Source organism: Vicia villosa, unplaced genomic scaffold (assembly GCF_029867415.1).
Source record: "Vicia villosa cultivar HV-30 ecotype Madison, WI unplaced genomic scaffold, Vvil1.0 ctg.000101F_1_1_3, whole genome shotgun sequence".
NCBI lineage: Eukaryota > Viridiplantae > Streptophyta > Magnoliopsida > Fabales > Fabaceae > Vicia > Vicia villosa.
The window spans coordinates 10465-36182 of record NW_026705013.1 but is presented as its reverse complement, the minus strand read 5'-3'; the positions used below and the strand labels follow the sequence as shown (position 1 = coordinate 36182).

General features: G+C 33.1%; 1 protein-coding gene across 1 annotated transcript; it reads right to left on the bottom strand.

The window, feature by feature from the left end:
- Positions 1–14987: 14987 nt before the first annotated feature.
- LOC131624082 (RING-H2 finger protein ATL63-like) lies at positions 14988–16076 on the bottom strand. Its single transcript, XM_058895069.1, has one exon. It carries the CDS (start codon positions 15912–15914, stop codon positions 15120–15122), a length of 795 nt encoding a protein of 264 aa, XP_058751052.1. The 5' UTR covers positions 15915–16076; the 3' UTR covers positions 14988–15119.
- Positions 16077–25718: the final 9642 nt, after the last annotated feature.

Genomic DNA, 25718 nt, shown 5'->3' with positions numbered 1-25718 from the left:
AGCTTGACATTCCTAGCTTGTTGAAAATGAGTAAAAGGGAAAGAAAAGAAAAGAGAGTTTCTCAAACAATAAGGATAGAAAAGAGGAATTGTAGTCCACTAACTCAGCTAAACCATAGAAAAAATATCCTTTGAATTCTATGATTAATCCATAGAAGAAGCCAACTGTGAGGAGAAAGAGTCGTCAATATTGTATTTAAGCCAAACATGTGAAGGAGGTTCCCAAAAAATCAGTATAATTTAGAGAGAATTAGGACGCTAAGATCTTAACATAAACCAAATTTAAAGTTTTCTTCCAATGAAACAAGTGCTTATTTAATTTGGCTTGATTACGATAGTACCAGATAATGTTGGTAATGAAGACAATTGCAGCTTCAATAAGCACCTTACATTGAGGGCTCTAATTCATGTTACATAGATTTAATATGTCGAAGATCTTATAAGCATTATGCACCCTTAACAAGTGTTTTGTGGTTTTCTGATGGAACATGCACAAACTGCACATAGAAGAAATATTGAAGCCTCTCAATCTTAGGTTATCATCATTAGGTATTTTATTATGACAAAGTCTCCAAACAAGAAAGGTCTTAGAGAGAGGAATGATTAAATTTCGAAAGTGTTTGCTCCAAGTGTGAGATTGAAAGTTGATAGATTTGAAAGCATATGCTTTTCTCATGGACAAATGATCAGAAGTGGGATGATTTCAATCCAGACAATATTCAATTAAATCTAAGGATGAGATTACTTTCATTGTAAGCATAGGATGATTATTCTCTCATAGACATGATTTATTTTTTTGATAATTTGTTTTATATCCAAAACAAAAAAAAATGCATTTTACCCCTGCAATGTTAGTGAATTTTGATTTACTCCCCTCATAATAAAAAATAAAATAAAATTATTTTAGAAATTCTTTTAGAATTTGTTTTTAAAAAAATACAAGATTCCACGTGGATTTTAATAAGTAAATAAAATTTAAAAGAAAATCCACATGGACATGCCACGTAAGCAAAATTGAAGATTTCATGCCAGTTGGTAAACTGATCGGCTAAAGACATGGAATCTTAACATTACAAGGGTGGAATCCAAAAAAATATTATAGGGGGTAAACTGAATCTCACTAACATTACAGGGGAATTTTGTATATTTAACCCTTTTATATTTGATTGATATTTATAATATTTAGATTTATTTTCCGTTTCAAAGACGTGAGTATATTTTTCGGCGCCACCATGTTTAATGTCATGTTTGAAACAAGTTCTCTCTCCCCCAGAACAAGGCGACATACAATGGGATGACCGACTAGCTTGTCAATCAAGGCATGATTATGCATACAGGAAATCACATTAAATTTCCAAGTCTCATCCGCCATACGATATCCACACAATTTAAATGAACACTCACATTTACTTGATCTCGTGTCATCTCGTTTCAACCTCCTAATCTTTGGTTGGTATGTGCCACTTCTTTTGCATACCATTGTTACAAATGTTTGTCTTCTATCCAAATCATTGTCGGACATTCCAATTATAACGCCAAACCCCAATTTCCAGGCCTCTCTACGGACTCACTATAGCATATGTTCACGAACAAAAAACACTTCTTTATTTGTAAAATAAGCACGAACATCTACCTCTACAATGGTCGGTCGAGCACCCGATTTAACATCATCATTCACTTCATCCGGTTGAACAACATTAATGACTTCATCCAGTTTTACATCATGCTTCACTTTGACCATTTTAACATCCACATTCACAATAGCTTTGAGAAACTTATCTGGGTGCGCCATATCTATTACCGCCAATAACAGAAAAACAATGTAAAAATTCAAACTATCAGGACACTTCATAGATGCACATTTGGACCATACTAAACTCTGTCTGAAGATGCATCTGCAGACTCAACGTTTATTTTTCAGCTAAAACTATTATTAATGCAAAGAATGATGGATGGAATGAATGATTTTTACCTGTAACTCATTCTTGTTTTGCTCCCTTTGAAGTGAAGAAATACAAGACTGATGTTTTGATATTAAAAAGTTGATTGAGAATGAGAGAGTTTTTTTCAAGGGTTTTCCAATGGTTTCTTCTTTTAGCATGAAAAAGAAGACCGTGTAAGGTGGTGTTTTATCAACTTTCTCGCTGGGCATTCCCGAAGATGCATCTCTAAAAATATCACTGAGTTATTATTTAAATCAGTTGCGTGAATAATAAAATCCGATAAAAAATGCAAGGGTTATTTTAGAGATGCATCTCACATAAATAGCATATGGAGATGCATATTCGGACCATAATTTTTTAAAACTGAGGTGAAACTCAGAAAAAAGAATACTAGCATGATTCTAGGTGCATCCAGAAATGCATCTCCGGATGTATCAAGGACAATTTTGGATTTTCAACGGCATGGTATGCTCATGTAAGAGTGAAAAGAGCATTTCCCATTAACTTATTTAGAGGCCTAATTTATATCCCAAAATATTGAGGTTGAAGGCAACAATCTTGTTTGCCTTGCCCTTGGGTCGGGCCTAGTTTCGTTTATTAGAGAGGAATTTCTTTTCCCACCTATATACCTTCTCACAAACCCTTGGTGAAAACCCAACAATGTTCCTAGAGTTTGGAGATGCATCTCCATACGCACCCATTTCTCATAAAATTGAATATGAACGAGTCAACAACCCCTATTATACTTAATTTTATTCAAGAGTTGCATCTCTGAAAGAGTATTAGGTATATTTTGGAGATGTATATCTGAAATTGGCGTTGATACTTCAAAACAGAAACAGAGACAATGTGAGCAAGATCTAGAAATCACAACAACTTGACATTAAATTAAAATACTCAACATTAAATAGATAGTTGCAAACATAAATTTAATTTTGCATATCGTTGTAGACGGGCAGTTTAGGATGTTGCAACATATTGATAATATCTTTTACTGATCTTGCAATCTTCACATCCACTTCAATCGGACCATTTGATGCTTAACAGCGAAACGTACTCCACATAACTTCTAAATATTCACCCTCCTTAAGTTCAAATTTGGTAAATTATGTCTTCCATTCCCTGTCAAACGAGGGGGTGAACGTTGCTCGAGCTTAACAACTCTTCGATTTTATGGATGTCGCAGGCAAGTATTCGGTTTGGATATCAGACTGGTGGGAGGTGTATCCTCGGTGACCCTAAGTTGAAGTGGCGGTTCCTTACCATTTAAATACAAAACTGCAAGTTGGGATATGTATTCATTCTCTGATTGTGGTGTGTTTTGTAGAAAAAATGGGATGAGAGACATCCTATTTATACAACTTTTTAGATCACTTTGGGCCTTAGAATCCTTATCCTGTCATCATGGAGCTTTTCAGATATACATATCCGGATACACCCTATTTTTTTACGAAAAAAGGGCGTTTACGGATATGAACATCCGTAAAGCGCCATGTCATTGAATAACACGTAGTAAATGGGTTCAGTGGTGTTTTTAGAGATGCATCTCCAAAAACACTCCAAAAAATTACGGAGATGCATCTCTAAACCAATTTTTGCTAAAAATGGAGTAACTGTTTGATTTACGAAGAATGTAGTGATTTAAAGTGCATCCGAAGATGCATCTCTAAGCATACCTGATAGTAATTTTAGATTTTTCGTGGTGTGATCCACGCCCTAAGGGTGGAAAAGATGTTTCCCTTATTAGAGATACGTATGAAAAGGTGTGATCCACGCCCTAAGGGTAGAAAACCAAATAGAACTAAATGAAAAGGCCCATTAATCCCTTATATGAAGCTTCAAATTTAAAGTAATCAACTCTATGCAGCATAATGCTGAGTGGTGACCACTATTTCAGTGACATTAGCTCATATTAAACATCCACTTTTCCTAAGATATAGCTTGATACATTCATTAAACCATGTACAAGAGGTTCAATAGGTGCACAAAGGCACTGTGCGCCCTTGTTACAATTGCTTTCGACCAATCCAGAATATGAACATATTAGTACACAGTCCCCACTCATGAGACAACCGAACTTATAAAACCATTTATAAAACATACTCATACAAATAGAATACCTAAATCATATATAAAAACCATACAATACATACATTCATATTTCATTCAAAATCAATTCAAAAGCCATTCGAAGCGAAGTTGACATGAAACCAAGTCTCATTAACAGTTTTGTAACCAAATTGTTTTCAAACTTAACCTCCAACTTAATGTCTAACAATGATTAACTGCTAACAAATTTCAAAAACAGAATTTTTTAGTCCTAACTAACTCTTAAACAACTCCAACTAACTAAGATACTAACAGTTTTGAAACACTAGCAGTTAAGCCAGGTACCAGGCCAAATTCAAGATACAAACCTGCGACAAATTTGCTCATTCACATTAAACACTTAAAGCAAACTTAGTAGAACCATACCATATCCAAAACAATGACATTCATTCATCATACGAGACACGGTGTGCTGTTACAGGAATTTTGTTCAGAAGCTGTCGCATACAAACAACAGAAAAAGAAATAGAATCAAAACAATTCAACACCCCTAACAAGTTTTAACATACAGCCCTGTACAGAACCAACATCAAAAACATGGTTCATTTAACACTTCAACACAAATTCAGAGAAAGCGTTTGAAGGGATTTTCGTATTGAAATTCTATAAACAATGCCAGAGTAAATTCATACCTCTAATGCCGAAGAAGAATGATATAAACCCAGATGAAAGCGATTTTGTTTTACAGAAGAAGAAAATCGCAAATTTGGCTTAAATTAGGGCTTTTCGAATTTGCTGAAGGGATTTTCGTGAGAGAAGAAAAATGAAATTCGTAATTGTGGGTTCAATTAGGATTCTTCGAATTCAGAAGGTTTCTTCGTGGATTGAGAGAGTTTGTTCGTGGATTCAGTAGATTTTTGGTTTGGGAAAAGAAGAAGAACGAGTGGGTTTTCTGTTTGGGAGAATAGAAAGAACGACGATAGGGTTTTTAGTTTGTGAGAATCTATTTTTTAATTTTAATTTTAATCCGCCTAAGGCAGCGCTTTTCAGAAAGCGCTTTCTGATATAGTCATATACCAGCGCTTTATAAAAAGCGCTTTCTAAGGCAACACTTTTAGCAGCGTTTTTCAGAAGCGCTGTCTCAGGTAGGCCTTTTAGCAGCGCTTTTCTTCTTTTTTGTATACAGTTTCCGTGTTTTATTTTTTATTTTACTTATAGCAGCGCTTTTGTATAAAAGCGCTGTCTAAATTGTGCTGTCTAAAACTCTTTTTGGCGTAGTGAAAGTTGTATTTTATTGTCCTGTTAAATTCAAACCTACGACATTCGAGTTTTTAATATTTAAAGGTCGAATTTTAGCCACTAAATTACATAAAAAAAATTGTATTTTTATTTCTATTTAATAATAAAAGAGAAATAAATAATTTAGAGTTAACAATATACAATTAAGTTCACGTGATGTGGTTTGGAGCACACCAAAAAAAGGTTCACATGGTATGATACTAGTGTCTCATTCTTTGAAGTATTTGTAGTATATGATAAGTCATGATCGGTGTGTATAAATAATATAGATTGATAGATGCAATAACCTCTAAAATAAATAATAGTAGTTATTTCGTGTAATTAGATTCTTCAATTGATTATAGAAATACCAAAAAAAACAAAAGCAATGGTTGCATAATTAAAACGAGCATCTACTAAATATGGCCCGTGAGTAATGAGTATAAAGGTCAAGATTCGTATCATTATACTATTTAAAGAAGGACCCAATTATTGTCTAATGGAGTATGGGCATTAAAATTCAATGGTCAATTTATATACAGTTTTCTGCATTCAGCATGGACACATCAAAGTTTCTATGGGTCAGGCTAAGGTTTGCAATAAATACTGTGAAGAATACATCATTGTTAATAGCCTCATATGTAGGAATTTGTTTGAACTTTGACCTGTTCTAACTAGACTCGTTGAGTAGTGGAATTGACATATATCAATTGAATTGGCTTATGTGTCTTCTTACTTATTGGCTTGCTAAATATCTTATTATGAATCATAAGTATAATAAGGATTCATCCTTAGAAACCTACAGGGTACATCTAAGTATAGGCTTTGGTTTTTAAAAGAAGCGATTGTAATTTGGTTTGTTATTCTAATTTCAATTTTGTTGTTGCAAATTGAATAGGAGAAGTATTAATAGAACTTGTCACATGTTTTCAAATTTCTTAGTTAGTTGGTATAATAAGAAACAAATTTTCGTTATTTTGTCAACTGTCGAGGTGGAATATGTCACAGCCGGTAGTTGTTATGCTCAAATTTTGTGGCTTAAACAACAATTACTTGATTTCGATAGTAAACTTTCTTGTATTCCTATTTTGTGCGGCAACACTAGTGCGATTAATCTAACCAAAAGTTTGGTGATACATTCTCGCACTAAACACATTGAGATACGCCTTCCTACGTGACCATGTTGAAAAAGAAGATGTTGTATTTGAGCATGTTGATAGCAAAAATCAACTTTATGATATTTTCACAGAACCTCCTGCAACCGAACCATTTTTCAATATTTCAAAGGAATTGGGGATACTTGATATCTCAAATCTCGCCTAAACATAATTTTGCTTGCATGCACTCTATATACATATATACTTGCTCCAAACTTTCTTTGAAAGTACCTTCTTATGGAGTACATCCTTCACCAATCCTTTTATGAGGTATTATCGTTCCATTTTCTCTTTGTAAGTAAGTCTTTTTACTATTGCATGTTATTTATGTTCCAAATGCTTGATAAAATTTAGGTATGATGCAATACCATGAATGTTCACTTCCAAAAAAATTGTTGATTAACCTATGAGCTGTGTTTTCAATCCATATGCTTATAGTGACTTCATGTTTTAATTATTTGCATTTCATCATCGCATAAATTATTCACATTTGAAGTATTTTTGATGTCATTAATTATTGAGCATGATATTTATCATTATTCCTTGCATGATATATGTAAGTTTGCTATCTATCAATTCTTGCATGAATGAGATTGAGCATGTTATAGTGTACATAGAATTCTTGATAAAGTCATGTCACATTTTATGAAAACATCTTTGTTTTGGTTTTAGTGGTGATTGGTATCTTCCATTTTCACCAAGCTAGGCACATGCGTATGCAACATTGAGAGCATCTTTATGAAGAGTTGCATAAACGTGATGTTTTTGAAGCAACTCAATACTTTGTGATTGCATTGTATTTATCATCTTTCATGCTTTTGTATTTGTTATTGGGGTGATTTGTGGAAACAATATTTCAATGTTGTTTGAATTGCCTTCTTATTTATGTTTAAGCATTTCAATTTTACGTTATTTCACGTAGATGAGTGCACGTTCTTTCTTTGCAAACGCCTTTGTGTGATATATTGGCTTATATGTGATATATGATACTTCTCATGGATTGCTTTGTATCTTTTTGATGTTGTCGAATGGGGAGAAGCACTGCAAGACGAAGTTTGGGATGCACATATTCAAGGGGAGCCTTCATAAAGACACGAATCGCATCATCGCAAGTTTTTCCATCATAAAAAAATTCTGGGCTTAGTACAGAACATTTAAAACTCCCCAGTCAAATAAATTCCAGTGGAGTAATCCTCAATAGAGTTAGATTTCAACTCTCTTTAAAGTCTCAATCTTGGGCCTTGTACAAGACACTAAAAAATTCCATTTCTTCCCCAGAGGTGAGACATGAGTCATCTATATGGAAGAAATATTTCTTCTATTACACCACAATAGAAAAATACAAATATTATCAAACATTTCCCGTTTATGTGATGTAAGCGGCACACTCTGTTGATTCAAAATCCAGGCTGTAGTCCCTCCTTTATGGCTGAAAATTTCTTTTCATATAAGATGACGTAACTGGCATACTTGAACACCCAAGTAATGTCCCTTTTTTATTATGAAAAGAATTCGTTCTGCTACTTTCAAAAATTTTTGTGGCGAAATAGGCGAGATATATCTCCGTTAAGATGACAATTTGTCTCTTTCTCTTACCAGAAATCAATTTTAGCTTCAATTATGAGCTTTGAACAAGACACCAAAAATTCAATTATTGCCCATTAGTTCACCAAGAATCTTTGCGAGCAAACGAAACCAAAAACCTATTTAGGTACCCTGTCTTCTCAAACAATCTTCACTCTCTACCTTACACAAAGGAGAAATTTTCCCAATAAACAACAAGTAACACAGCCCAATAGCATAAGCAATAAGCAAGAAAAAGGCATCCCGTGGAATATTACGGATACTTAGGGTGCTAATAACTTCTCTCTGTATAAGAAGAGGGGTGTCGCCGCCGCGCGATACACATATCTCACAAGTCTTCTCGGGCTTTATAATCTTAGGAATACCATATACTAGCTTCTTAGAACTCAAATGCCCTAAGCTTCTGAAGTTTAGATGTCCCAATCTCTTGTGCCACAACTCATAGTTACCTTAAGCATTTTCTGCACTAAGGTATTTAGTTTCAGATGTCTCCACATTCACCTTGAAGTCTCTGTTGCTTCCTTGCTCAAATTTCATAATCAACTTCTGGTCAGGATCATACAACTTCAAGATATTTTTCTTCATAGTTATTGAGAAAACGTTCTCAATTAGCTAACCTACACTCATAAAATTCTCTTCATACTAGGAACATATCAAACATCCTTGATTAGAACAGTTTTTCCATTCTCCAGCATTAAGGCGCTTATCATCAGCACAACTGATCTTTTTTCTCTTTCTAAAGTCAAAATCAATCAGCTATTGTTTGTTTCTAGTTAACTGATTTGAGCAGCGTCCATATACCACCAGTCTAAAAAATATCCATCATCAGATTTAGAAGCTATTAATAACACATGTTCATCATCAGAATATCCTTTGGCTATGTTTGCTTCTTCTGACTTCCTTTCTTTGTTTGACCAACAGTCCCTAGCAAAATGACCAGGCCTATCACAATTATAACACTGAACCTTTCTCTTGTCAAGCTCATCATTTCTCTTCTGATGTTTCTTCTCATCAGAGTTGGACGCTTCTGACTTCTGAGAACCACCATGCCTCTTCTTGGTTTCTAGCCAATATTGCTTCTGATTCTTCTTATTAGAATACGCTTTAGAGCCTGCTCTACCTCTCTTTCAGAGTTTCTCTCAATTAGACACAACTCTTGTGCCACTAGACTACTTTGCAGCTCTTTAATTCTCATGGTGCTCAGGTTCTTAGAATGTTTGATTGCTACAATAATGTAATTAAACTGAGTACGTTCTCAATAATAACTTGTTCATAAAGTGTTTCTCCACAAGCTTTCATCTCATTGGTGACCACAATCACTCTAGAGATATAATCTAGTACCTTCTCATTGTTCTTCATTTAAAGATTCTCATATTTATTGATAAGTCTACAAGTTATATGAATCCCCAAATTCAACATTTCTTCTTCCTCTCACTTCTTGTTTTAATTTTTTTTCCAATTCTATCAGTGTTTCCATTCTTTTATGAAAACATTATTTTAGTTATGGAAAATCACAAATTTAATGATTTTTCTATTCACAGTATGAATTTATCGTCTCCTTTTATGTATTGATAATAAAAATTTGCATCATACAATATAATAAAGCAAGATTAGTATTTTGGCAAGTTTGACACTTCGCAATTTCTCAACCTTTCTATCATATTTACATGTTTCTATAAGAGGAAAGTTTTAATTATTATTATTCTATTTTTAAAAATTAAATAAATATAAATGTACAAAATTTGTTTGTTATGGGATACGTGAAATCATGTTTGGTTGAGCCATTGGAAAAATAATATATTATGATGACTCTAAATTAATTCTTTGGGAGAAGCGTAAAATATTTCAAAATCACATTGACAGAAGGAAAATTATTGATATCCAATAGTTCTTTGGGAGAAGAGAGAAGTAAAATTATTTGTATCAATTGGGAATCCAATAGTTCTTTGGGGAAGCTTAAAATATTTAAATTCCCTTTATCTTTCTCCTTCAAACACACTATATAACAATCTCCATTTTCTCTTCATTACAAACACCGAAAATCACCATCAAAATACCATTAAAACTCTGCCAAATTTCTTTCTCAAAACCTTTAAATCTGCAGCCCTCAACCTTGCTACATAACTCACTCACAACCTCCTGAAAACCGTAGCCTATTCTCACCCTCAATATTCACATTCAAAACCACAACTGCAACAACTCCACACTCACGACATTAATAACAAATAATAAGAGAAGAAGATTCAGAGCCCAAGAACAAAAGCAAAACACAGAAGAAGAGAAAGTACCATATTCATTTTTTTGTTGCAACTTTTTGCTACTTTTGATTTGTGTTTCTATTTGATTTGAGTTCCCTTGTAACGTGTAATCGTCCCTAACAATAATGAAATATGTGTTTGGAGTTCATGGGGAGGAGCGTTTATTTATGTTGGTTTATGTAATTTGATGTTGATTTTGAGAGAGAAAGAGGCGTAAAGTCTCGTGAGCGTTTAAGAGAGAGTAGAGGTTTTCTCTGAGAATAAACAGAGATTGAGAGATGAATCGGTGTATGAGAGAAAAAGTGTTTTGCTTTTATTGTATTGAATTTTGATAAAAGAAATGATAAATAATGGCAATAAATGAACAGAAAATAATTAGTGGGCATGGAGAATTGGCCGCGAGGTCGTTCTGTCTTTCTTTTGAAGGAATGAAGCGTTTCTTTCCCTTTTGCAGGATAGTTTTTATTTTATTGTATTTATTTGTTATTCATTTAATTTAAGTTTATTAATTAATTTTAATTATTGATTAATAAATAAACTATAATAGTTTTGAATTTGATCTTTTGTTTTCTTTTAAAAAAATAAAATAAAATAATAATCAAATTTTTAAGAATTTGAGCGCCCCTTACCCCTGTTGTCCCGTGCCTCGCACGGGTATACACACTAGTTTGTTGTTAAAATGACTCATCTAAAAATTAAGTGATACATCATTAAATGCACGCAATAAGTGACACATCATTAAAGTTAAATTATTAGTTCCATGAATAAATTAAAATAGAGAGTAAAATTGTAATTAAATTAAATTCTTAAAACTCATTTTAAAAATAATTTTTCCAAAATTTTATGTGTTAAAAGGGTTATTTTTGAAATTGAAACAAGTGTCCAAATCATTTAAGATGACATTGCTCATAAAGACTCACCGAGTGTTTTTTCTAAGATTTTAGTGTTAACTATTATAATAATTACATATGTGAGTCGTTTTAATATAAAACGTCATCCATCTCCACACAGTAAGAGTGTGTTTGGTTCGAGATGGATGGGAGGAGAGAGAGGAGGTAATATTTATAATAAAATGTATTTGGTTCAATTTTTAGGAGAGGAGATGAGCAAAATCCCTTCAAATCACACTTTTTGCGTCCTCCGAATCAAGGGATTCGGAGGGAAGGGGAGGAAAAGTGACTTTGATATTTAATAAATTAATAATATTTACTAAAATATCCCCGTTTTATTTTATTATCTTAAAATTATTATTTTCTTTCATGTTTCTATTTTTCTTTTTTGCGATTTTTCTCGATTATTTTCATCAACTTATTATAACTATTATCTATCTTCAAATTATTTTCAATTTTTTTACTTAATATATATAAATCATAATCATTTCATTATTTTTATTTTTTTAAATATTTATTTATGTTCATGCTTTCTTTTGTTATTTATCCTATTATATTATCTTTTACGTCAAATTTTAAATCATTCACTTTATTTTATTTTTTGTTTATTCAGTTTATTAAAAAATTTAAATTATTAATTTTAATAATAACTTATTTTATGTATTTGTTTGGTTAGATGATTCATCACGATTTAAAAATTGTTATTAGTATATAGTTTCATTTGTGTCGGAGAATTATAATCTGAATAAGTATATTTAATTTATTAACGTTATGGTAGATTATAATGTTTTAGTCCCTCAATATTAAAATTTTTATTACCAAAATATTATGTATGAATTTTTTTCATATTTGAATATCATATGACTTTTATAAGATTGTAAAGATAAAAATATAATTTCTCTCCTGAACCAAACATATTTTTAATTAAAACCCCTGTATTACCCTCCCTCTCTTATTTTGAACCAAACACTTGTCTCATTAAAAAATCCATCTTCTTCCTTCCCCTCCCCTTCCCCTATTGAAATTTCTCCCGTCCCCTCTCCCTCATTTGAATCAAACACCCTAAGGAAGAACAATATATTTTGAAAAGTTGAAAAAAATTTAGAGTGAAGACCCATTTTGGTCCCTCACAAAAATCATACAACCCAAATTAGTCCCTCATAAAAAAAAAGGACTCGATTTAATCCCTTACAAAATTTAACCTGACCATATTAGTCCTTATGTTAATATTTTTACCAAATCGATTTTTTTCATACTTTTAAACTGTGACTGGACTGCCACGTTGGCTTTTATTTTTTTTTTCATTTTTTAAATACTAAATTAATTTTTTATTATAATTTCATTTTAAACAATTCTGAATTAATAATATCAAAAAAGGCAAAATTGTTTTTTAAATGGAATTGAATCTATGACCTTTAACCAATATCTTAAGTCCTTACCACTAGTCCAATGTATATTCATGACAATTAATTCTTCTAAATTTTAAAAATATTAAATAATATAGAATTTAAAACAAAAAAATTTAAAATTTGTACCAACGGGGTCTCAAATTCAAATCCGTTCAAGTTAAATGATAGTCACTTTACAACTAGACAAGTCAATTTATATTGATAATATTATCAATAATGAATACTTAAGTTAATAATTCAGAATAAATATTTACTTATTTCAAATAACAAAAAAATAAATATTTACTAATTTTAAATAATAAAAAATTTAAAAACAAAATTAATAAAATATAAATCTTAAATAAAATTAATCAAATAAAAAGTAAATAAATTAATATTTAATTGAATTACTATTAAATTAATTGATTACTGTTTAGTTTTTATTAACCAAATAATTTTAAAAATTAATTGATTATTTAATTTAAATTTGTAAAATATTTTAATAATTAGTTGAATTACTATTAAATTAATTACTTATTATTTAATTTGGATTAATTTGAAATAAGTAAATATTTATTTGCGTGTTATTTAATTTCAATTACATATAATTTAATTTATTTCTAATTGATTAAATATATTGAGGTTTTACATTCAATAAATTTTATTTTTAAATTGGTGTATTATTTGAAATTAGTAAATCAAAGAGGTTCGAATCCCCATTGATATAAATTTTATAGTTTTTGTTTTAAATTCATAATTATTTAATATTATTAAAAATATTGGAAATTATTTTTCATGAATGCATATTGGCCTAGTAGCAAAGACTTAAGATATTGTTAAATACTATTGGGTTCGATTCCTTATAAAGAAACAATTTTGTCTTTTTGATATTATTAAATCAGAATTGTTTTAAAAATGAAATTATAATTAAAAATTAATTTAGTATTTAAAAAATGAAAATAAAAAATAAAAGTCAACGTGGCAGTCCAGTCACGATTTAAAAATATAAAAAAACCGAATTAATAAAAATATTAACAGAAGGATTAATATGGTCCGGTTAAATTTTGTAAGGGATTAAATCGAGTTCTTTTTTTGTGAGGCACTAATTTGGGTTGTGTGATTTTTGTGAGGGACTAAAATGGGTCACTCAAAAATTTATAAAAATTGTTTTAGAAGCATTTTACACTTATTTCACATTTTGAAATTAAAACGTTATTTTATTTGCATTTCTATTATACAATTACTTTTTTTTTTAATCATCTTCATCTTGTCGTACATTGCGCAGTTCTCAATTTAATTTATATATTAAAATGTGAGATGATTTCAGGATTGAATTAGAAAACGGGCTATTGTTGTGGTAAAGAAAATTCTAAAACACCTTAAAAGTAGTATCAAATCAATAACAATAGAATTTAATCAATTTATTAGTATTTTATTTAGTGTTGAATGATGTGTGATGAATCCCTTGAATTTCAGGAACAGTGACAACACATGTTTATAGCGATCTAATCTTGATGATGATGACAGAAAACAACACGTCTCAGAAGTTTCAGATCTCAGAAACTATCAATCAATTGCCGTTAAAAGCGTATCATGTCATTCCAGTGACCAATACATCAACTGCTACAAAATAAGTAAGTACTCTCTCTTTTGTCTTTTCTCATACAGTAACAGTTTCCACTTTCTAGCTCTTATCATAATTATTACAAATCAGGTTTATACTAGTGCTGCTGCTCGGAAACTTGTGTTATAGATTCTGTTTTTGTGAAAAGATTTTTTCTCAACAGTTAAATCAGCTGCTGCATCATGCGTGAGCAGGTACCACCCTTCCCAACCCACTCCTTTTCCCAACACAAACATTTGAAGGCTTTAGTCATGAGAATAGGCAAGACATATTTAAATTTGTCTCGCAAAAAAAAAAAATAGAATAAGGTTAGACATATATAGTTGAGAGTTTGGTCTAAAAATCTTGTCCTGATCTAAAAAAAATATGAAGGCGGGACGGGATGGCTTATCGGACAATGCACATGTTCAACCTAAAAATTACGAAGCTCAGATTAATGTTTGAACCGACTAAAAAAGGGTAGGACGGAGGCAATATCTTAAAGACTACAGGTCTAAAATCTATGCTTTGTGAAAAAATACGGATAAAACAACTCATTTTGCCACCGTTAATTTTATGTTCAAAGTTTAAATCTCTAAAAAAAATTGGAATAGGCAGAGCCAACACCTTAAAGGATGCGAGTCTAAAATCTTAATCCAGGATGCTAAAAGTACAGACAAAGCGGCTCATTTGTCATCCTTAATTTTATGTTCAAATTTTAAATTTCAATAGTGGCCTACTAGTAAACAGTAAGAATGATTCTTTTAAATTAGTCGATTTTGAGTCGGAAATCAAAATAAATAAAAAACAATTTACTAACTAAATGCTCAAAAATAAGTAAGTAACTTTTAATTATGTGTACTTCATAGTTGAATTTAGACTTAGTAAAACAAATAACATTGGAATATTCTTAGTAATATACACAAAATTTATAGATGTTGAATAGTGACAAGATCATGTATGTGATATCTCAAGATTGTGATTCAACAACATTAACATTGGAAGATGTGAAAACTTTGTTGAAAACTGTCTTCAAAGAACAACCAAACAACGAAGAAGAAGTTTGATCTGAAACAGAATCACTTACCCTTCCAATTCCATTATCAATATTATCATTCCCTTGTTCACTCTCTCTAATCTCAGAGGTGGAACTTCCCTCAATCACAATTTCAACAGAACAAGAATCATCAACAACACCTGAAGAATCATCCTTCTCCAAAACAACAATTGAACCTCTACAAATAGGACAATTAGAATGCGAACTCAACCACATATCAATACACTCCACATGAAAACCATGTCCACATTTCTGCAAACACCTTCCCATTTCACCGTTCTCAAAGCCACTCAAACAAATCACACACTCGAGTTTCTCCTCTTGTTCACTTTCATTCTTTTGTGTGTAAACAAACAAAGGAATAGAAGCAATGATGGAAGAGTCAAGACCTTTAGTGTGTGAACTGGAAAGAGGTGAGTCTTCAATGTTGAAGGTATGGAAGTGATGGAACCTGGCAGGGCCAAGGACATCAGAGACAGTTACAGTTGTTCTCCGGCGACGGCGGCGGCGAGCTTGAGCTTGAGAATGTGCTTGAGCAAGGAACCATTTGGCATAGAGATGGAGAAGGAGGACAAAGAGGATGACTAGTAGTAAAGAAATGATGGCAGCAAGCATGATGTTGCTGTTATCTGAGAAAATGTTTTGGAAGATTTGAGTGAGGGAGGTCATTGGTTTTGGTGTGATGGGTGAGTTGGATTGGGATTGCATTGTGGAGAATGAGGAAAAGGGTGGGAGAGTTTTGAAGAAAGGTTTGGAATTGGTGTGAAGGGGTTTGATAGGTGGTTTGTGTGGTTGTTATCTTTGTATTATGTGTATGTGTTGAAGTGAGAGTGAAGTTAGTTTGACTAGGGAATAAAATAAGAGACTTTAATTAATGAGGTTGGGTCATACAACTATCTTTGGAATAGGTGTGACTTACTCCCTTATTTCATTAAAATATTAGTACTATATAAATCCATTTTTATTATATGTCAAATAGACATTTTAACGTATTAAATTAAAAAAAAAATGAATAAAAATGGGATTTGTATTAACAATTTATGTATGTTGATTTGCTTACACTTCTGATTATTATGATTTCAAATCGTTAAGATTTTTTTCTATCTTTCTCTAAATCCCTCTCACTAGAAAGCCAATTTCCTTTGAAAAAAAAGCTTTAAAATGACATAGATTTTAAGACAATTTGTCAGAAATGTTTAGTGTTTTTGGCTAAACCAAAAACTTCAACTCTTGTGATGATTTTAAGGCAAAACTCTACAAATCTCCATATTGCCTTCAAATCGATGTCAATGTCAATTTAATCATCAACCACCTTGCTACTTTCCAAATCTGAATTACTCTTCAATAAAATTGACCAAACCTAAGCAATACTTGAATCTTGACCTAAGGTGATGACATGGTGAACATATTCACCATATTGCCTTCTGAAGCAACTTTCACAACCTCCTTCGAGTCAATCATGCCTCTAATAAAGTGTAAACATATGTTTCTATGTTTTTATCTTCTTAAGATACACTTGATGGTAAATCAAATGAATTGCACTTTGACTATTATAATGGTCCTTCACATATTTTTGAGTGATTCCTAATTCAATATAGAATGGTAACGCATGATGGGATGACTTTACAATAAACCTCGAAAGAGAAATCAATATCCCATTAAACCATTGCATTTGTCGTTTCGTTCTAAGAGTCACCATGTTTATAATAACTTTATATTTTCCAGGGTAGACCTTAATTCTTCTTTAGATGAGGTAATATACCTAAAAGACTTCCAAGTTCATACGCCAGACATACATTTTTAAGGGTTCATTCGCATGTTATATCTTCAAACCTCTTAACACATAACCTCTAAGTGGGAAGAGTGAACGTCTCATTTTTAGAATTAATCATCATATCGTCCGTGCATACTTCAAGCATTTCTTCAATTTTATCTTTTGACATCTCGTTTGATACCTCATATTGGCGTTCTTGAGTTTGAAAGACATAACCTTATAACAAAAAATTTCAATTCTGGTCATGAAGGTCGTTTACGTATAATCTTAAGGTCCTTGGGTATCTAACTATAAAAGTGTTCAAATCCAAGCCGATCTATTGTTACTAGAGTAGTCGTTGCATATTTGCCACTAATGGTTGAATTTTTTTTAACAAGTACGGCGTTTAAAACCAAGTGGGGGTACATATTATTTCTAGTGGTAACATCAATCAACAATGAAAGTTTTAAAATATTAACTATAATTATACATACAACATGCCAAAATATATTTTTCATATAATTCATAATCATTTAATAAGGAAATCATGATAACGGTTGTAAAGAGAGTTCACTCCTTATGTTTGTCAAGGGACGGATATATATGAAGAAAAGTGGAAATGTTGAGAGCACTTTCTCCAGTCCCCACCAAATGATCTGAAAAGATCTTTATCTTTAAGTGGTTGTGATGGTGGTGACGTATGAACTCCCTGATTAAGACTATTGTTACTTGTTTAATCTATCAATGAGTAGTGTACATGCAAACATCATGGCCATCAAATTAGTAGAGGTCGTGACTGAAAGGATTAGGATTTTATAATAGTATATACTTGAGTTTCAATCGTCTATTAAGATTTTATTTAGTGTTTATAGTCACAAGAAATTTCTCTAATAGAATTGTCTCATAGGATAATGTCATAAAATTCTACAACTCTCTCCATCTAACATGTCATTTAGGAGGTCGGTCAGTTCAGATCTTCTACATCTCTAAGATGTGCATGTTCCTTTAGTTTACTCCTTTTACCGAGACTCATGTCGTCTACTCCCAGACGGATATGACATAAAACTACTATGGAAAATACCTTTTGTAAAATAATATTAACACAACCTCCTTGTTAACCGTAGTAACATCTTGTTTTTTGACTTTTATTTGTATTTACTAAAAGACATTTTCACTCCGGTCATTGTTAAAACCCGTAGTGAAATGTACTAGGAGTTACATGATTCGAATCACAACTCCTTCAATTTTCCACTTAACGTCAAAAAATGGGATTGTCCTTGTATTTCACAATGGTTCTTTTAGTCAATTGTGGTGTAATGTTCAATCCTTTCACCATGGTTTGACTTATCAGCTGTGGTGAAAGGTGATATTTATTTATATATAAGCGAAATTATCTCTCGCTCAATACATAACAACTGTTTCTCTCAAAAGAAAACTCTAACATATTTCACTCTTTTTTCTCAAAATATAACCCTAACTTCTATGTAATCTCACCTACAACAACATTCAAATTCGTCTACACCAAACTAATACACCTATATCGTCTTCTTTAAACCAATGACTACCTCCAGGTTCGTTCATTAAACTTATGCTCTGATTTCGTTTATGTTTCTATTTCTACTTATTGTTTATGTTTCAAACCCTAACATATGATGTTTAAATCTTAGGTATTATTTTTGTTTAAAGCCCTAAGATTTAATGGTCCGACTTGTTCATTTTCTGTTTATCTTTCTGCTTGTTTTTACATGTAGGTATGGTTGGATGGATGAAAAAATTAACGAGGATGAAGCTAAAGTGAGCCCAACAAACTTGTGTGAGTGTTGCAAACACATGTTTGCTTCTCTCACTTCAGCTTCATCCTCCTTTCCTTTCATTTTAGATTCCATTATGGGACATGTATGTTCCATGTTGTTTAAGGGTTTGTTGTTGATAAATGTTGCTGTTAATATTTGTTTTAGATGAGTTTATTATATCTTATGTGGTTTGCTTATTTTTATAACATCTTACCGAATATATAACTTTTCGAATTGCATTAGAAAATTATAATATAATAGATAAGGTTATATTTGAAAAAAAGTTACAAGTTCAATTCTAGACAATAATTCTTTAGTCTATTATATGCATTTTGCTCTTTAATAGTGAGAACTTAGTTTAATGCTTCTTATTTTACAACCTCCCCTTCCTTCACCTCTAATTTAGTTTGCAATATAAATAATATGTTGCAAAATGAACTAGGGCTGAAGGAAGGGGTTGAAGAACTAAGAGAATTACAACAAGCTCTAACAATTAAAGAGCAAAATGCAGATAAGGAGCTGAAGAATTCTTACCTAACGTGCTGCCAGACATATAATCACGGTCGCACGCCCGTGGTTGAAAGCATCATACATACAACCACCCCTTACCTCACAATGGTTAATCATCCATTGTGATATCTCTTTTCAACCGTTATGGTATGACTTTTCTGTAGTAGTGTAACCTTATCTAGAACAATTTGTTAATTATTATACATCTTAGGTGTGGTTTTTCTCCGTATAAATATGTGTCATTTTATTTTTAATCATTGTTTCACTACAACACGCTGGGGCTTTAAAAGTGCTTTTTATGGGCTTTAAAAGCGCTTAAAAGCGCTGTGAAAGCCAGCGCTGGCATAGGTAACAAAAGCGCTTCAGAAAGCGCTCTGGTAGGCCCCCCCTATAAGAGCGCTTTTCTGGAAAAAGCGCTCTAGTAGGCCCCCCTATAAGAGCGCTTTCCTGGAAAAAGCGCTCTGGTAGCACCCCCTATAAGAGCGCTTTTCCAAAAGCGCTTTCGTATGTTGCGTTTTTTTTATTTTTTATGCTTTTTTATTAATCTTTAGCAGCGCTTTTACTAAGAAGCGCTTTTCTAGGTGGACCTTTAAGAGCGCTTTTTAAAAGCGCTGTCGTTGCTAAATGAGGTATTTTAATGTGCAGCCTGTAATTTAATCCTCCCAGTCAACCTGTAATATTTTCGACCTGTAATATGTTTTCAACCTGTAATATTTTCGACCTGTAATATATTTTCGACGATATAATTTCAGCCATCAGTAAGACAATATATATACTAATATAATATCATTATAATATCCAAAATTATATATATACATCATTACAACATCAATAATATTATAGTTCAAATCGACACAAATCCTACATGAAAAATTGCTTAATATAAAAGTGACACAAATCCTCTTTGATTTCTTCCAACTTAAGTCTCGGGTACCCAGCAGCACGGAATTCGTCAAGGTACTACAAAACAAAAACATAATATGAATGATATATTTAGTTAAATGTAATAAATTATATGAAATTATCTTAAGTTATAAATTCATACCGTGAGCGGAATCTCTAATTGATTCGCCTGAAGGATTTCTTTCATAAACCTCAAAACAAAGTATCTGCAATCTGAACTGTTTCGCTGTTGCGGACACTACATAGAAAAACAAATAAGATTTTATAGTTGTCTTGTTTTATCAAGTAGCATAAATATTATAAGCAAAATTGTGAAAAATAATGTTGTTGAATGCAGTATAGGGCAAGCAACGAAAAAAGATTTGGAAATATTGATCCGGGATTTATCGTCCTCAGAGATGGAGAGATGCCATTCAACAGTTTCTACGGTTTCGAGCTCGGGATCGAATGAGCAAAAAGTAAACAAAGATATAGACAGGAAAAGAATAAACACATTCTTAGAAGAGAAATAACCTATCAGGAATGTAAATATATTCACTCTTCACAAACATACACTTACCAACCCGTTATACTCAACCTACGATACTCATCTATGTTATCACGTATCTCTCACATAAGCGTCCATCTCTGGAGCACAAACGAGATCATCTCACAACTAAGGTTATCTCTAACGCAAAGTCACGAGAACATCCGTGTTCTCGCGTCGGCGATCTCTCGCGCGCCGCTCAAACACGAAAGCATTACGTACAGATACAAACAGTGAATGCTAGCTCTAAATCTATCTCTAGAGTTCAGAACCAACAGATTATCATCCTAGATAAGGATTCAAGAAGTTTATCTCTAAAGCAACTCAAATCCCCAGCATAGAGCAAAAATCCAGAACAATATCAACACAGATTTGTAAAGCAAGTTAAACATAACATTATAATCGGTAAATATACATAAGATTCAAGTAAATATACAAACAAAACTCAACTAAAGAGAAATACACAAAGAAGAAGAGAAATGAACCAAAAGTCTCCCGGTTTGTCAGCTCCGTTCGACGCTCAATCCACCCCCGATCATCCGTATGCAACCTCCGAAGTTGTTTTCTAAGCCAATTCTACTCTAAGAATGAAGTTGATGGTGTTGGGACTCAAAAATACCCAACCCATGACCTAAAAATTGTGTTTTGGCCCCTTTTAACGAGCTGCTGTCTTAGCAGGTCCGCTTAGCAGACCCCCTCCGCTCAGCGGACTCAAAATTGCATCTAGACGCTGATTTTCTCCGCTGGAGCTCCGCTCAGCGGACCACCTCCGCTTAGCGGAGTCTGCTAAAAATCAGATTTTGTTTTCGCCATAACTCGAGAACCGTAACTCCGAATTGCGCCCGGTTCGAAGCGTTGGAAAGCTTATTCAATGCTCTATCCAATAATGAATGAATGGAAACCAAATTGAAGATTTTGATCATCCTTATTTTGAGTCTTTGGAAGTCCGCTTGATGGTGGCTAAGCGGGCTTGCACCAAAACTGCGAAATCGAAGACGTGCCTTTGACACTTTATTCCTCAAGGCTCCAATAAGCATGAATACCTATAAAAACAAAGGAAAAACTATCAAATGGTATAAAAGTATATGAAAATACAACTATTCACAAAGTATACGTATTTATACACAAAATGGGTAATTATTCAAACGGTATTAACAAAAGTATCGATAAGTGCCACTATTTACATACACAAAATAAGTACATTTTGGCACTTATCAAATGTACCTGCACTTTGATCCAAGTAATGTTGTTTGATTTAGTCTGGGATACCTGTGCGTCCCGTTGACTTCGGAACACTTGTATTGATCTAATTAACAAATATATAAAAGCATATGTTTAGATCAATCCCACAAATAAGTAAATATATAAATATACACGAATATTTAGAACGATCCCACTTACAAATCAACGATTTCCTTCATAGCCGGATAATTGGTCCAGTCACCATTTACCGAATTCAGATAATACACAACTTCTCTTATAGGGTTGATAGCAAGCAACAACCAGTGTGCTCTATAAATTAAAACAATAGGTTATATGAAAATTTTTCTATACACAAAAGAAACAGAGATTAGATGAACCAAGAATGAGAAACTAACCCTACTGGTCGGGTATTATACGCCCAAAGATGCAGACTTTCTGAATTGCCGGTGGACATGAATCTATCGACTAAGAGCTGTCTAACTGATTCCGGTTCCGAAGCAATTGCCATTCCGCTGCAATGGGCGGAAGACACGAAACGGAATCTGTTAGACAATACAGTCCCGCGCAACACTCTGTCATACAACAACCTTAAATAAAAACATAATAAACATTAGATTATTTTTATTGAAATGTGTAAATAAATTATATTGTGGGACTAATTAAATAATATATCGGATGAGTGAATATTACCGGATGTATGAGTGCATATTACCGACGCCTAGTTGTTCATGCGTAAAAATCTCTTCCAAGTCATCAATTGCAATATGTGACTTGAATTCAATACCGAAGACACTTTCATCCATATTGATTTCACGTAAAGCACCATCCTTCAAATCGGACATATCAACCATTGTTGCGAGCGTCGTCCGGTATCGAGGCACAAAAGCACCGCCTTTTTTTGCCGCTATCTTCGGAGGACCAGTGGGTGGTACGCTACGAACTTGCTGCGTCACTTGTTGTGACTCCCGAACGGATGCCTAAAAATCATATAAGTTAGGTAAAATATAAAATCATGCAGATTTAGATTCAGATTACATATTAACACTTTAAATGTACCTCTTTTAGTGATGCAACAGACTCCTCCTCCTATAAAATCCCTTTACCCTTAATTGCGGGTTTTATAGGAGCAGTCTAAAATTAAAATGTAAAAAATAATTAATAAACAGTTTAGAATTGACATTCGAAAACTAAATGATTCATAATCTCTTTCAATATACCTCATCACTAATGGTAATGAGCTCCGAGGGCCATGCAACAAATGATCCTATTGCATCTCGCAGCAATGTCGTCTCTGAGACCATGTCAGGTACCGGTAGAATCGCATCATGATCTAATACAACATCCACCGATACTTTCAGGTGTCCATTCGGGAGCGGTCTATGGTGAAGTAAATCTCCCAAAGTGTTGTGCACTTTTCCCTTGCCAACTAGTCGATAATTCGGTGACGATAAGTATAGTTGGCAAGATGAAATGCCCTAAACCAATAGTAAATATAAAGTCATTATCATTAATAAAATAGAACAATTTGTAAGGAAAAAAATTTATAATTACCTCACGAAATTTCCTTTGACATTTGATACTAGCCTTATCACTAGTTTCTTTCACCGATAAAGTGTTGCACTTTTCTCTCATATACATATCTTTATCTCTTTGCAATTCAGAGACTTGTGCTTGCAATTCCTGCAACTTTTGCAACACTTCTTCATTGGTAAGATTTGATCTTCTCCTAGGAATCTTGTAAAAAGAGGTTGGAGTCACACCATGACCCTTACCCCTCACCCGACCGGGATACTCAGGAGCATCTAGTGCTCTACTAAGTACGCTCCCCTCACCGGTGGATACCGATTGCGACAAGGTCTCCTGTAATTCATTTACATTTCAATAATTATAAGTGGAGATAAAAAATCATTTATATATTAAAAAACATTTGATTTAATTAAAGACACAGTATTATACTTACACATTCAGTATAAACTCTCTGAACATCGGGGTCGACAGCTTGATTCTTGCCCACACGAGCTTCCTTCCACAACACATGTACAGGAAGTGAAGTTTCCTCACTTTTAGTCTCCTCTAACTATGCATTGACACAAATGATAAAATCGTCAAATAAAACATGCACATTTAGACAATTAATTAAAACGTATTTCTATTTACTTACAATTTTATCCTCTAAGCGTGCATATCCCAAACGCCCTTCTTTGTATGGATACGCGGGTTTGGATGCTCTCGCACTATTCGTGGCACTTCTTTTCCGAAAATCTTCATCTCTTTGCTTTACAAACTCAGCCCAATCTTTTTCATCAATGAAGATCTCATACTTTTTTGGCCGTCCCGGTGCCTCTTCAAGAAAGTTTCCATCTTTATCCTTAAGATAGGTGTTTGTCAAAAAAGCTTTCCACCCTCTATATCTTTTGCCGGCCAAACTAAGTATGTAGCGTCTACGATCATCTGGTATCTCAAAAGTCCTCTGCAAAAAAACATACGCATAGTGTGTTAGTATAAGTAATTTAAACAATTTATCGTCAAGATAATAACAACAATTAACCATATATGATATATACCTGAAGCTCGTCCCAAATTGCTTTTTTTTTCGCATCCAACTCTTCGCTTTTCAGATTCCATTTAGCTACGGAGACCGGAATATGCATACGAACAAGTGTACCAATATAACTTGTCAACTTTGCAGAATTAGGACCAATTGCTTGGTTTTCAGAATTCCAATCCAAATGGTATACTAATCCTTGGTCTCTATGTCGAATGATTCCCTTCATAATGGTGATGCCTCGTGCAACTTCTTTTGCTTCACTATCAGGTGGAGCATTTGTATCCGGAGCATCTCTTTCTTGAGCATCTCTTTCTTGTGAGTTTTCTTGTGAGTTTTCAGGTGGAGCATCTCTATCCGGAGCCATTGAACCTGTATCAAACAAACTAAAGCACATTAGTACACTATTAATAAGCTAACAATCTATACAAGTCAAATGGAAGTCAAACCATGCATGTACAAGTAAATCGGAAACGAAATCGGTACAAGCGTCAAAAAAGAAAGTTGTCGGAATTGAACGAAATTTACATGGCTATGGTAAAACGTCCCCACGGACTCAAAAACAAAGTCGGTTTTCCGAAATTCAGACCCTAAGCCCGACTTTTGATTACGGGCAGAAGCAAAACCGATAAAAAACAGTCCCAAAATGTAAATATAAGTGCATGAGCAACTCCGGAATCGTCAAAATAGTATAGTTACATGTAAAGAAGTCAACAAACGGATACATGGTTCAAAAGTTATGTACAAAACGAGAATATGCACCAAAATTGAATAAGTACTATACTATTGAATAAAACAATCGGTACAAATTGAATAAAGCAAATTAGTCGGAATATGTATACTATTATCTTTATCACTAACGTCTCTTTCTTTTCTTGGTAGGATTGTGTTCTACGCGTCTCTTAACAACGCGGACGGTTGGATTGATCCAAATACCCTCATTATGATCATTTCTAGTACAAGATTCATTCTCATTTTGATCGTTTCTTGTACAAGATTCAATGCCAACACCAATATCACCTTGATCTTCAATGTTTTCATCAACTATTTTGTTAGATAAAAGCACTATAGACCATTTCGTACTTGTCGGATCATTGACATAGAACACTTGTTTAGCTTGAGAGGCTAGAATGAAAGGCTCATCTTTGTACCCTACCCTATTGAGATCCACTTGCAAAAATCCTGACTTATCCATTCGTATGCCACTATTATTTTCAACCCACTTGCAACCAAATACAGGAATCTGAAACTTCGCGTAATCAAACACCAAAATGCGCTC